At 56.2% G+C, this 12604-nt stretch overlaps 1 protein-coding gene across 5 annotated transcripts in view; it reads left to right on the forward strand.

The window, feature by feature from the left end:
• Src (SRC proto-oncogene, non-receptor tyrosine kinase) overlaps nt 1-10505 on the forward strand; it is a 44531-nt gene extending 34026 nt beyond the window's left edge. For all 5 annotated transcript variants that reach the window (XM_029536343.1, XM_021192564.2, XM_021192565.2 and 2 more), the window contains 9 exons: nt 1680-1778; nt 1952-2055; nt 3402-3551; nt 4643-4798; nt 6076-6255; nt 7182-7258; nt 7804-7957; nt 8065-8196; nt 8424-10505. In XM_029536343.1, coding sequence (XP_029392203.1) covers nt 1680-1778; nt 1952-2055; nt 3402-3551; nt 4643-4798; nt 6076-6255; nt 7182-7258; nt 7804-7957; nt 8065-8196; nt 8424-8632 — 1261 coding nt within the window. In that variant the 3' untranslated portion in view covers nt 8633-10505. The remainder of the gene's footprint in view (nt 1-1679; nt 1779-1951; nt 2056-3401; nt 3552-4642; nt 4799-6075; nt 6256-7181; nt 7259-7803; nt 7958-8064; nt 8197-8423) is intronic.
• The last annotated feature ends 2099 nt before the right edge of the window (nt 10506-12604 follow it).

Genomic DNA, 12604 nt, shown 5'->3' on the forward strand with positions numbered 1-12604 from the left:
AAAAAAAAAAAAAAAAAAAAAAAAAAAAGAAAGAAAGAAAACACTGGTCTTCTTACAAGAGTGACGGGGTCTTCCACCTCTCTCAAATGTACTTTCTTCAGCCAGGGTCGGGGGGGGGGGCCTTGCCTTCTTTCTTGTTGGATGATCTTGGGGGATCCAGAGGGAAAAGTGAGGGTGGAGCTTTGGGGCAGGGGTGAGCTTGCACCTTGCCTGTGTGTGTGTCCCTCATGGCTCCACTCCCTCTTTACTGTGCATGTCCAGCTAGAAGGGACCCCTCTGGCCCAGCATTAGCCAGGGTCTGATGCTCACCCGGCCTCCAGCCCCGTCCTTCAAGCTTCCCAGCTCTGCTTGCTCCTGGCCTCGACTTCCCCATCTATGAAGCTGCCCAGACCTCCAGTGCATTCAAGTTGGGGCTGTGTGACTCGAGGCCAGGGCCTTTCTGTCTCTGGGAATGCTGTGCATCTTCTCAGGGTCAAGGCAGGGACAAGGTCACCAGCTGACTAATTTGACTCCCATCTTGTCTACCCCCCACGCCTTGCATGAAGAGCTGCAGAGCCATTGAGCCTTGTGGTACCCACAGGGAGGCACCTGGCTTGGCTGTGTGACCTTGCACAGAGCCCTTTGCTTCTCCAGCCTCGGTCTTTCCGTCTGTACAGGGGGTGTGGGAAGGGCTGGCCCCTAGCTCCCAGGCCTCATCCTCCGATCTTCCCTCAGACCTCCAACCTTCTCCCTGTCCCCTTTGGTTGCTTTGGATGTGAGGTCTCTGGCTGCCCCCTGGACCCCATTCCCAGTGTCCCCAGCACTGCCTGGCTCTCTCTCTCTCTCCCTCGGCCCCCTGCCACGGCCTCTCACCGCGCCCATCTCTGCCTCTTCTCTCCTGTCTCGCTTGCTCCTCCCTCCTCTGTCTCTGGACCCCTGCTCCAGCCAGACCTGGTTCACATTCAGATGGCTGCAAAGGTACTTCTGCCCCTGTCCCTCCTGCCCAGGCCCGGAGCCCGAACCTGCTGGGATCCCTCCTCCCTCCTCCCCCTCTTCCTGGGGCAGTTAGTGTAAGAGCACTGGGGCTCGGCCACCTCATTCCCCATGACTTGCTGTGTGACTTTGGGCGTGGCCCAGTTCTCTCAGGCTTCACTTCCCCCATAGACAGGGCTGGGCTGCAGGAGGAAGCCCGTAGGTTTTGGTTAAGGACTTTTAGGAGTGAGCTATGGTTTGGGACAGGGGCACGTACTGTTGTTTGAAGGGGTGGGCCCGAACAAGCGCCAGCCCTTGTCTCCATTGGGCATCCGGGCTCTCAGGGCTTGGGGAGACTTTGAAGTCTAATGTGGCATCTGTCTCATGTGAACTCTGCTTCTCCCATCCCTGCCCCAGACAGCCAGCTTCCTCCCTTCCTCTCTCCTAAGGCACCCACCGCACCTGCAGGTCGCTCTGCACTTCTGGACACTTCAGTCTGGGGTGCATGGGGCTCAGTTCTGCTGAGGTTTTAGGTGGCGTCCCTCTGGGTCAGTATGTCAGGGAGGTGGACGTTCCAGGCCAGTTTCTGCTGACTTGCTGTATACACAGCCTGGCTCAGCTTCCTCTGCTGCCGAGGAGCCTGGCCGTGCACCTGGGGAGGTCAGTGAGGTAACCCGGTAACCGGCCCCGCTCCCCCTTAACCTCATTCTTTGCTCCCTCCTGCTCAGAGAGGGGGACTGGTGGCTGGCACACTCACTGAGCACGGGACAGACCGGTTACATCCCCAGCAACTATGTGGCGCCCTCCGACTCCATCCAAGCCGAGGAGTGAGTATGTTGTTCGGCTATGGTCACTGCCACCGCCACCTCTAGTGCCAAGTCCCTCGTGGGCCTGAGTGGGCAGAAGGCTGGCCACCCAGAGGTCCCAGTACCCAGGGCCAGCATTGTGGGCAGCGAACCCACGCCCGCCGACAGACACAGCCTTGTCCCTCCCACCCCAGGTGGTACTTTGGCAAGATCACTAGAAGGGAATCAGAGCGGCTACTGCTCAACGCCGAGAACCCGAGAGGGACCTTCCTCGTGAGGGAGAGTGAGACCACAAAAGGTATGCCTGAGCGCGCGGTAGCCGGCAGAGCTCAGCTTTGAGGGTATTACGTGAGCTGAGTATTGGAGAGTGAATAGAAGTTTGGTACATGGGATGGGGAGGGGAGAGCCTTGCAGTGGGGGAGGTAGGGAATTAAAGTTAAGGTGGTACTTGAGGAAGACTGAGTGATCCAGAGGTAGTCAGGACACACAAGCTGACGCTTCCTCTGGCCTCAGTTCTCACATGAGGAGTGGGTACAGTTTACCAGGAGTGTGACACAGCTGTGAATATGTTCACCGGATGGGAACAGGAGCCATATGCCCCTCTGTTTCCCTTTTCCCTTTCCCAGGGGCCTTCTCTGGCCTTGCCCTTCCCCCACAGACTGTCTCTGCTGTTTCTGCCCTTTCTCCCAGCCCATCACCATGGCAACCAAGCCAGGCTGCTTCCTGTGGGTCTGGGGCTCAGCGGGAGATGGAAAAGTGCATGCGCCCCCCAGTGTGCTGTGCACAGTACACAGGAATATATGTGTGTGTGTGTGTGTGTGTGTGTGTGTGTGTGTGTGTGTGTGTGTATGTGGTGTGCTCACTCATTGTTGGGGTTGGCCAGTGTTGCTGGAGTGAAATGTGGCGAGGTCCTGGTTCCTGGGGCTTGGGGGTAAACGTGAGAATGTGGCCTCTGAGCATAGGTACGCTGTCAGCCAAGCCTTCTGTGTGCACATGAAGAGGGCAGTCTGTAGAAAACATGACTTCCTTGAGACAGGTTAGGGTGGGTCCCAGGGAGTGGCCGCTGACCCTGCACCCCGCCTCTCCCTGAGACAATCCAGGCTTTAGTTAACAAAGGTTTCTGTTTAGGACATTCTCAGCTGCAGGTTTTCTAGGCCCCAGAGAGGCAGCACAGGGACAAGGGCCGCAGGCCACACTCAGAGTGCACCTCCTGCCCTAGACGACTTACTCACACAGCCACACACCCAGCCACCACTCCTGTCTGCTCAGCTGGTGTCCAGTAAGCAGAACAGGACACGCAGGCACAGGGGTGGGTATACCTTGAGAGGGCCAGCATTTATGGAGTGCTTGCTGAGTACCGTGTGAATCTTCACGGTCGTCTTATTGTGTAGGGAGGAAACAGAGGGCAAGCAGCGACTTGTCAGGGTCACACAGTTGTGAGCACGTTGGGATTCAGATGTCTTACCAGGGCTGTGAGGAGCGGGGGCATGTCTCTGCCATTGGGGTTTTGTGCCTACATGGTTGCCCTGGAGCCCGCTCCTGTCGGTACACTAGGGGCTGAAAGAGAGTGGGACTAACTCACTTCCTCAGGCAAGGGACACACTAGCAGGGTACCCCGGGGGTCTCCTCCCTGCCTACCCACAGGTGCCTACTGCCTCTCCGTATCCGACTTCGACAATGCCAAGGGCCTAAATGTGAAACACTACAAGATCCGAAAGCTGGACAGCGGCGGGTTCTACATCACCTCCCGCACCCAGTTCAACAGCCTACAGCAGCTCGTGGCTTACTACTCCAGTGAGTGTCCCCGGCCGGCTGGCCTTGTGGGGACTCACCCAGGGGAGCAGGGTGCCTGCTGCAGGGTGTACCTTCTCACCCCTGGGGTGCCTCTTCCCTCCCTGCCTTTCCTCCATCTCCTCCCTTCTCCCCTCGTTCCCTGCCCAGCCCCCCTCCACTCCTTCCTCTGCAGCTGGCCGGTGAGGAGGGGGGCTGCCTTGAGCAAGCTAGAAGGGAGGGGCCAGAGGCTGGTGTTGATTGTTTCTGCAGTCCTAAGACTGGTCTGAACCGGTTCCTGGGAGAGAAGGAGGGGGAAGCTTCTTTGATAGAGAACGGCAGAGCGGGCTGGAGCTGGGCTGCGGGCCGTGTGCAGTGATGGGGTTGGTGTGGGCTCTTCTGTGCGTGGCTGTTTCAGGTGTAGTAGCTACTTGAGCTGCCTCCTTGGCCTGGGCCTCAGCCTCTCTAGGACTAGCTGCCCCTCTGTCCGTCTGCTGATGCTCTGGGGATCATTTGGTTCCCAGACCAAATTCTCCAGGGCTGCCATGGAACCTTATGATACAGTCCCAAGGCCCCAAGCCCGGGTGGCTAAAGGTTGCTCCATGCCTTCACCTGCAGTTCCTCCAACTGCACCTACAGCTTCCCACCTCTTCCAACCCCACAGCAGATCTTGTCTTGGGCTCTGGCACAGGCGATGTGCTGTATGGGGTGCCTCCTGAGATCCAGGCCAGGGACCTCTTCCTGCGGAATGCCTTCCAGGACTCCCAAAGGATTCCTAAAGCCTGCTTGACTTCCCCCTCCCAAATACCCTGTTATATCTGTGTCCTGAGATCCTGCTAGGACTGGAGTAGGGGTGTGGCCTCCCTAGGGCAGACTCTCACACCTGTTCCCCACTAGTTCTGATACTCTCAAATCTGACAGGTAACTGAACCAATGAGTGATTTGAGCAGGTGACTTTTGTACCCCAGGCCCCTGGGGAATAGAGGTCTACAGGAGGGTGTCTGCCTGATCCCAGAGTCAATGTGCACATGATGCATAGAACCGTACACACAGGACAGGAAAGCCAGCTTGCTGTGGAACCCTGCCTGAGCCCTATTCCCTGCCTCCATCTCCAGAACATGCTGATGGCCTGTGTCACCGCCTCACTACTGTCTGTCCCACATCCAAGCCTCAGACCCAGGGCCTGGCCAAGGATGCGTGGGAGATCCCCCGGGAGTCCCTGCGGCTGGAGGTCAAGCTGGGCCAGGGTTGCTTTGGAGAGGTGTGGATGGGTAAGGAACACACACCCCTGTCCCCATCCCGGCTAGGCAGCTCAAAGACCCTGAGTCCCTCTCTTTCTACAATTGTCTCTACAATTGTCTCTATGTTTTCCTGTGACACTTTCAACCCCGCATGTAACATAGTTGGCTCACTTCCAGTCCCTCACCCCCCCCACTGCCCCCCACCCCACGTTATGACTGAGGTGGGCACTTGACTCTTTGTAGTCCATGCTGCTGTGTATCAGCCGCTCCTGGGGACTGGGCACCATGGTCCTCAAGGGCCTGAGTGAGTGTGGTCAGATCTCACGCCAAGCCTCTGCCTCCGGATGTGAAGGGGCTGATGCTAAGCTTCAAGGGGCATCTGCATATTAGTTCAGCACAGAAAGAGAGCGCTGTGCTGTGTGGAGGGAATAGTGGAAAGTCAGTGTTCGGTTTCCTGTCTAATTGTGCAGCCATTGAGAGGCCCCTGGGGCATTGAGCTGCCTTAGCCAAACCCAGGCTCCCTGTTATGGCTGCTCCCACCCACCCACGAGTAGAGGGGAACTATGGGGCTGTAGTGGCTGTTGCCACTTCACTGTCTTCCTTTCAGAGGGCACTGGAGGGGCTGGGCCAGGTAGGCAAGGGAAGTCTTGGGTTGTGAGGAGGAAGGGCAGAGGGAGAAGCCAGCTTTTAAGCTGAGACCAAAAGGAGGGTTTGGACAGAGCCTGGGTGAGCCATGGCCTTGGTCATTCTCAGTCTCATCTATGATTCTTGGTATGTGGTGGGGATCTGAGGGCTTCCCACCTTTCCCTGGAGCTCTGTGCAGACCAGCAACCACCGGGAATCAGGGCATCCGGCCTGACCTGGGATGGCTAGAGAGCTGACCCAGTCTACCTCCCACCCTGTGACAAGGAGGGTAGACTAATGCAGCATAGGCACTGAGCTGACCTCTTGCCCCCAGTGGCCCCAGACACAGCCCTCCTCCTCCTCTGCCCCATGCTGTGGTTGCTGGTGCCTGGGGTACTGACTACCCACCCATCAGGCTGCTGCTCTGCTTCCTGTCCTGGTAGCAGTCACTTTGTGAGCAAGCTCCAGGCACTCAGTTCACAGCCCTGGGAGGGTCTCAGTCCCGGAACCCATTTTATAAAGTGGGAATGGAGAGGCTCGGCGTGGCGTCTGGCCTTGCCCGAAGCCCGTGCTGTGAGTTCTGAGGCAGGGGCTGAGACAGGGACCCACGTGGACTCACCTGGGTGGCCCCAGTGCAACAGAACGGTGGCCTGTGCTGATGTTGCTACGTCTCTCCCCGACAGGGACCTGGAACGGCACCACGAGGGTTGCCATAAAAACCCTGAAGCCAGGTACCATGTCCCCAGAGGCCTTCCTGCAGGAGGCCCAAGTCATGAAGAAACTGAGGCACGAGAAGCTGGTGCAGCTGTATGCCGTGGTGTCAGAAGAACCCATTTACATTGTGACAGAGTACATGAACAAGGGTAAGGTCTGAGCTCGGGCGACCTTCTCAGGTGCCCACACAGGGCAGGCCAGGGCAACTTACTCCTTACCCCAAACCATCAGGGACTGCCTGCCTCTCTCCTTTCGTAAATAACAAATCTAGTGGGTTTTTTTTTGTTTTGTTTTTGTTTTTGTTTTGTTTTGTTTTCTAAAAGAAACCTCTTTTGTCCCTTCCCACTGTCAAGATCCCTGTTGTTGCTGGTTTGGTGGCACATATCTGTTATCTCAGTGCCCATAGGGTTGAGGCAGGAGATCCTGAGTTTGAGGTCAGGCTGGGTACATAGCAGGACTGTCCCTGTCTTGGTAAACAGCAGTGTGGGGCTGGGGTTGTAGCTGGGTTGGTAGAGTGCTTGCCCAGCACGCACAAGGCCCTGGGCTTGGCCCCGGGCTTGGCCTTAGGTTTGATCCCCAGCACTGCAAGAATTAGGCATGATGGCACACATCTGTAATCCCGGCACCGGGGAGGTAGAGGCAAGAGGATCAGGAGTTCAAGGTCAGCCTCCATTGCCTATCGAGTTGGGTTGCTTGAGACCCTGTCTCAAAACAAAAATATATGTATAGCATCCACATTACCCCAGAGTCCCTGCTGTTCTTAGTGATGTGACTCTCCATCCAGCTCCAGCCAAGGCAGCCACTGGCTAGCTAGCAGGTTTGGACCTGATAAACCTGTTTGTCTTGGGCTTTACACGTGATCTTTTACATCTTACAACCACCCCCACCCCACCCCCACCCCCCTTTGTGTCTGCCTGACCTCCTCCCGACCCCACTTACTCCAAGGGCCCAGTAGGATTCCTTGGTCTAGCTCCCTGGAGTGTTGGCCTTTGAGCAGCCCTAGCCAGGGTCTGGGAGCTGCAGTTTCCTGCACAGGGAGACCCAGGCAAGGCTAGAGCTGGATCTCTCTCTCCAGGGAGTCTTCTGGACTTTCTCAAGGGGGAAACTGGCAAATACTTGCGGCTACCCCAGCTGGTGGACATGTCTGCTCAGGTGAGTCTCCTCTTCCACCTTCCTACACCTTTAGCTCTCGGGCTCAGAGCGCCCCCTTCAGGAGGCCTGCTTTCACTACACCAGAGTCTCACCTGGCAGTACGCCATGCCTGGGAATCAGAGGCACATACACATAATTAAGAATAAAAATAAAATATTAAAAAATTTAAATTTATTACTTCCATTTGCTAGATGAAGAAACCGAGGGACAGAGAGGGGTCTTGGGACAACAGGCAGGACCTGGCACGCATCTGTCTATGGGTCATCTGGGACCTCTTTTGTATATATACAGCCTGTCCGCCTGGCTGCGTCTTATTGCGACCTCCCATTGCCCTGTGCTGTCCCCTCTCCCACTGAGCTCTGGTCTACCTTTTCAAGCCAGTGCTGTTTATTATAAGCTGAATGAAGTTCTTGCTCGAAAAGACACGGGGTGGTCAGGGTGTTTGGGTGTCTTTCTATCCCCAGGAATGACCAGCCCGAGGCACCTGCTTACAGCCCTAGGATGGGTGTGGGTCAGCCCCTGAGCCAGGCTCTCTGTCTCTACAGATCGCTTCAGGCATGGCCTATGTGGAGCGGATGAACTATGTGCACCGGGACCTCCGAGCTGCCAATATCCTAGTGGGGGAGAACCTGGTGTGCAAAGTGGCCGACTTTGGGCTGGCCCGGCTCATAGAAGACAACGAATACACAGCCCGGCAAGGTGGGGGCGCCTGGGGGTTGTCTGATAGTATCCATCTGTCAGGTGGAAGTGAGAGTCATGCTCCTGCGGCAGACCAGCAGTGATACCCTCTGCTTTCTTGCTTGTAGGTGCCAAATTCCCCATCAAGTGGACCGCCCCTGAAGCTGCTCTGTACGGCAGGTTCACCATCAAGTCGGATGTGTGGTCCTTTGGTATCCTGCTGACAGAGCTCACCACTAAGGGAAGAGTGCCCTATCCTGGTGAGGAGGCTATACCTGCGTCCCTGACCTTGGCCCTGGGGGCAAGTCTCACCCTCCCCCAACCAACACACCACCCCTGGGCTTCCTCTGTCCAAGCTGATTTCTGATCACGGCTGCCTCTGGCCAGGACTCAGCCTCCGAGGCGGGGTTCCGTACATCCTAGGGTCAAGACTGTCAGGCTGTGTCGGTCTCTGGAGCCATCTCTTTATTGCCTTCTCTGTTCATAGGGATGGTGAACCGTGAGGTTCTGGACCAGGTGGAGCGGGGCTACCGGATGCCTTGTCCCCCTGAGTGCCCTGAGTCCCTGCATGACCTCATGTGCCAGTGCTGGCGGAAGGAGCCCGAGGAGCGGCCCACCTTCGAGTACCTGCAGGCCTTCCTGGAAGACTACTTTACGTCCACTGAGCCGCAGTACCAGCCCGGGGAGAACTTATAGGGACCGTGTGCACAGAACTGTCACCTCTAGGCTTCCAGGTGTCGCCTCTGATGCACCTGCCACCCTTCATCCTCTCTCTGGGGCTGTGCTGCCTCGGCGATGCCCCTTTTGGAGCATGGAAGGGCTTCAGGGACGGGGCAGCCTGGAAGGACAGGTGGAGGCTGGTACAGTGACTGTCCCACGCCTGCCATGGCCACAGGCTCTCTCTGTGCATCCTCTTCGGAGTTAGCCTGCTTCTCGCAGGACACTTGTGACGAGCAGAGCTGGGGGGTGGTTTTCCAGCCTCAACCCACTCCACTTACCTGGTCCGTCCCACTTCCTTCACCCTGGGTCTGTTTCAAGCTGGCCAGAGAGCCTTTCCAAAGAGGAATGAGGCCCAGGCCTTGGCTATAATGTCCTTCCTGCCTCTGGCCATCCTTGTCGGAGGCTTCTGGGTGGAACGCTGGGTCTAGAACCTTCTTCTGTGGCTCTCAGGCGAGGCAGCCCAAGGCCCAACACCAGTTGGGATAAGTGTCAGAGTGAGCACCCCCTCAGCCCCGTCCTCCACAAGGGACCCTTGAGATCACCGACACATCGGCCCGTTTCTCTGTTGAAAGGAACTGAATCCAGGAGGGGCTGTGACCTGCACAAGACCAGGGGCAGTTTAGGGTTGAGGTGGGCTTGGCACCTGGTGCTCCTTCTGTTTTCCTCAGGAACTAAGGAGAACTGTCCTCCAAGGCAGTGGGCAGCGTGGGGCCTGAGAGTGGCTTCAAGTCGGCAGGGTTCTGTTGCCCCTGATGCTCACGGGTCTGTCCTGGGGGAAAAGGCAAGCAGGAGGCTGAGCCAGGAGCGAGGGGTAGAAAGTGATGGTGTGGAGCAGACTTCCGTCCACCACAGTGGCTTTGACTGTAAGAGCCAGCCACGGGGTGGAGTGAGCTCTCAGGCTGCAGAGGCTGTCAAGTAGAAGAGGAGAGCTAAGGAGTGGGGAGTCTGCTCCTCCCTTTGTCCTGATCATTTCAACACCCAGCCCTTGCTCTCCTGCCTGTGCCAGGGCTCCCTAACTCAGGGAGGGAGGGGAAAGGAGGGCGAGGGTCCTTACTGCTGTGTACCAACACTGACCCCGCCCTCTTTAAGCTGTACTCTGCCCGTGACTGTGGCCTCTGCCATTGCTTGGTCCTGGTCCCCGTATTGATACATCCACAGCTGGGCATCCAAGGGGGCCCTGGAACAGCTGACTGCCTGGCCCCTGGCTCCTCTGCCCAGCCCTTGGGTTGTGTGGTGGCTTCTCTCTGCCTCAGTGTCCCTGTCTGTAAGGTGGGCAGTTGAGGATTTGTAGCATCTCAACCAAGGGCCCCCGTGTGTGTGTGTGTGTGTGTGTGTGTGTGTGTGTGTATACACATACGTGTGCCTGTGTGTCTTCCCTTGTGTCCATATTTAACATGTAAGAACATCCCTACTCTGTCCCCAGACACGACCATTTCACCCATTGCCCCATCACAGCAATAATGTCTCCGCTGCCGGGGATCTGAGCCAGCCAGGCCGTGCTTGCAGAGAAGGATGCCAAACAGGGCCTGCCCTGACAGTTCCACTTTCCTCCCAGAGTCTCCCCGTGCGCCTGGTGAGCCTGAGCTTGCCACCTGGTTCTCCCTGCCCGACTCCAGCTGCCCAAGGACCTTTGTGTACGGTGGCCTCAACTGTCTGGTTTTCTTTTTTTCTTTCTTTTTTAACAGTGTTTTGTAGATTTCAGATGACTATGCAGAGGCCTTGGGGGGGCCCCCCCAGCTCTGGGCAGGGCTTGGGGATCCCACATTCCATGGCCCAGGCTCGGGGGAGGGGGACCCAGACTGGTTGTACATATTTTGCATACTGTCTGATTAAACACAAACAGACCTCAGTTTGGTCAGCAGTTTATTGGACATCGACTGTGTGTGTTGGGGGGAATAAGAAGAGTCGTGGATGTGAGGGAAGCCAGCAGTCAGGGTCCTTGACCCCTGCAGCTAGTGGCTTCTGGGCCTGGAACTGATCAGATGGGGCAGATGCAGCATGTCTGCACTTGAGGATCTGGAGGAGGCACTAAGTCCAGGGCAAGGATGCTTGTGAGATGCAGACCCCTGGCAGGATGGGGTAGAACTGCCCGGCATGCATGGAATGTGTTCCTGGGTAATCTCAAAGACAGTGGTGTGTGTGTGTGTGTGTGCGCGCGCGGGTGGTCCAGGTGAGCAGTGTGTGCTGCATGGAGAGTTCCTATCTAACCCCATGCAGTGTTCTCTCTAACTTTCCCTTCCCACTCTCGGTCTCTCCTCCCGTAGTTCTCACACATTTCCAGCTTCATATTCAGGGACTGGGCTTGTTCTACTCTGAAAATCTCTTACCTTTCACAAGCTACAAACTCCCGTTCAACCTCCAAAACCCTTCAGAGGCCATAGAACACCATGCAAGTTCTCTCTCAGCTCCGGAATCAACAGGAACTGTCATGTCATGGCTGTTCACCGAGCTCCATCCCCTGGACCAGGTGCTGGGGGCTGGGTGAGATGCCCCCAGACCCAACCCATGGGAGTTGTCTGTGCAGGGAAGGGAGACAGTGGTCACTTCTCTCTCCCTCCCTGTTCCTTCTCAGGTTTCCAGTTCCTCACTCTGGCCCATGGTAACTGCTTTCGCAGGGCCCTGCCTGTGAGAGACAGGGACAGGTACAGGGAGCCTCGCTCGACCTGGGCCTTCAGCTGCTTCCCTGACCTGCTTCAGGGCCCTGGGACCCTTTATGTCGGGTTTGCTTCCACTCTGCATACATTTTTCTTCCAGGAAAACACTTTCCTGTGGCAAGAATGTGTCTTTCTTCTTGTAGCATAGGACAATTCAGAAAGGCACAGACAAGGAAAAACCGAAACCAAATACCAATTGTACCCTAGACTCATCTGCCCCTCCTGTCCGGTGGGCAGGGCATCTCCCCAGGGTGTGTGCAGTGTCTAGATGCTCACCCTTGTCTCTTGGGTCTCTTTGTCTTTGTCCCTCGGGTCCTGTGTACCGACTCACAATTGAACTGCTGGCCCTTAGTTCCTTCATAGAAAAACTCGGACCAGAGTTTCAGCCTGAGCTCAGCATTGCCGTGGCCCCTGCGTGTGTGCTTGTGTGGTGGTGTGGTAACCACTCATGGCTTGCAAGCCAGCCCTCTGCCCCAGGCCCTCTGTGTGCTCCTGCCTTCCACTGGGGGATACAGTGCCCTCCCTGCTCTCAAACTCATAGCCACTAACTATTTTCTATAATTGTGTGTGCGCGTGCGCGCCATCTGTGTACTGTTACTTGTATGTCTATTCAGGGCTGACCACTGATCTTGGACATGGCCGCTGGTGTGCTCTCCCCTTGGGAAGGCTGCCTCTCCCACTCAGTGTTCCATAGTGGCCTATGGTTCTTTGTCTAGGATTAAGGTTTGGTGAGCTGTCCCCCTTTCCGTGTCAGTACTTCTGTTGGTGTCATCCTTGTTCAGGTCCTGTTCAGTCAGCCATGTTGGTGACACTGCAAGGAGACACACTCTTGTAGCAGACTCTGTTTCTCTGGCTCTTACAGTCTTTCTGTCCCCACTGCCTCTTCAGTGCTGGTGTTAAAGTCCTGTGTCTGCTGGAAGTGGTGATGCACACTTTTCCCAGCACTCGGGAGGCCAAGATAGGCAGAGCTCTATGAGTTCGAGGCCAGCCTGGTCTACATACAGAACAAGTTCAAGGATAGCCAAGGCTACACAGAGAAACCCTAAAAAAAAGTCCTGTGTCCCATTTTCTTCTGTCTGTCTCATACTCCATACTCTGGGTGTATGTATGTGTGTGTGACATCTCTCTGGATCTGTTTCTCTGGCTCTCTCCCCGCCCCCTTTTACCCCAGCAGATCTGTCTTTTTCTCATTCATTCATTCACTCATTCATTCATTCATTCATTCATATCACAGACAAATTCACATGGTTTTAATGTCTGCTGGTCTGCAAGGGGTGGGCCCAGCCCCAACCCC

Source organism: Mus pahari, chromosome 3 (genome assembly GCF_900095145.1).
Source record: "Mus pahari chromosome 3, PAHARI_EIJ_v1.1, whole genome shotgun sequence".
Lineage (NCBI taxonomy): Eukaryota > Metazoa > Chordata > Mammalia > Rodentia > Muridae > Mus > Mus pahari.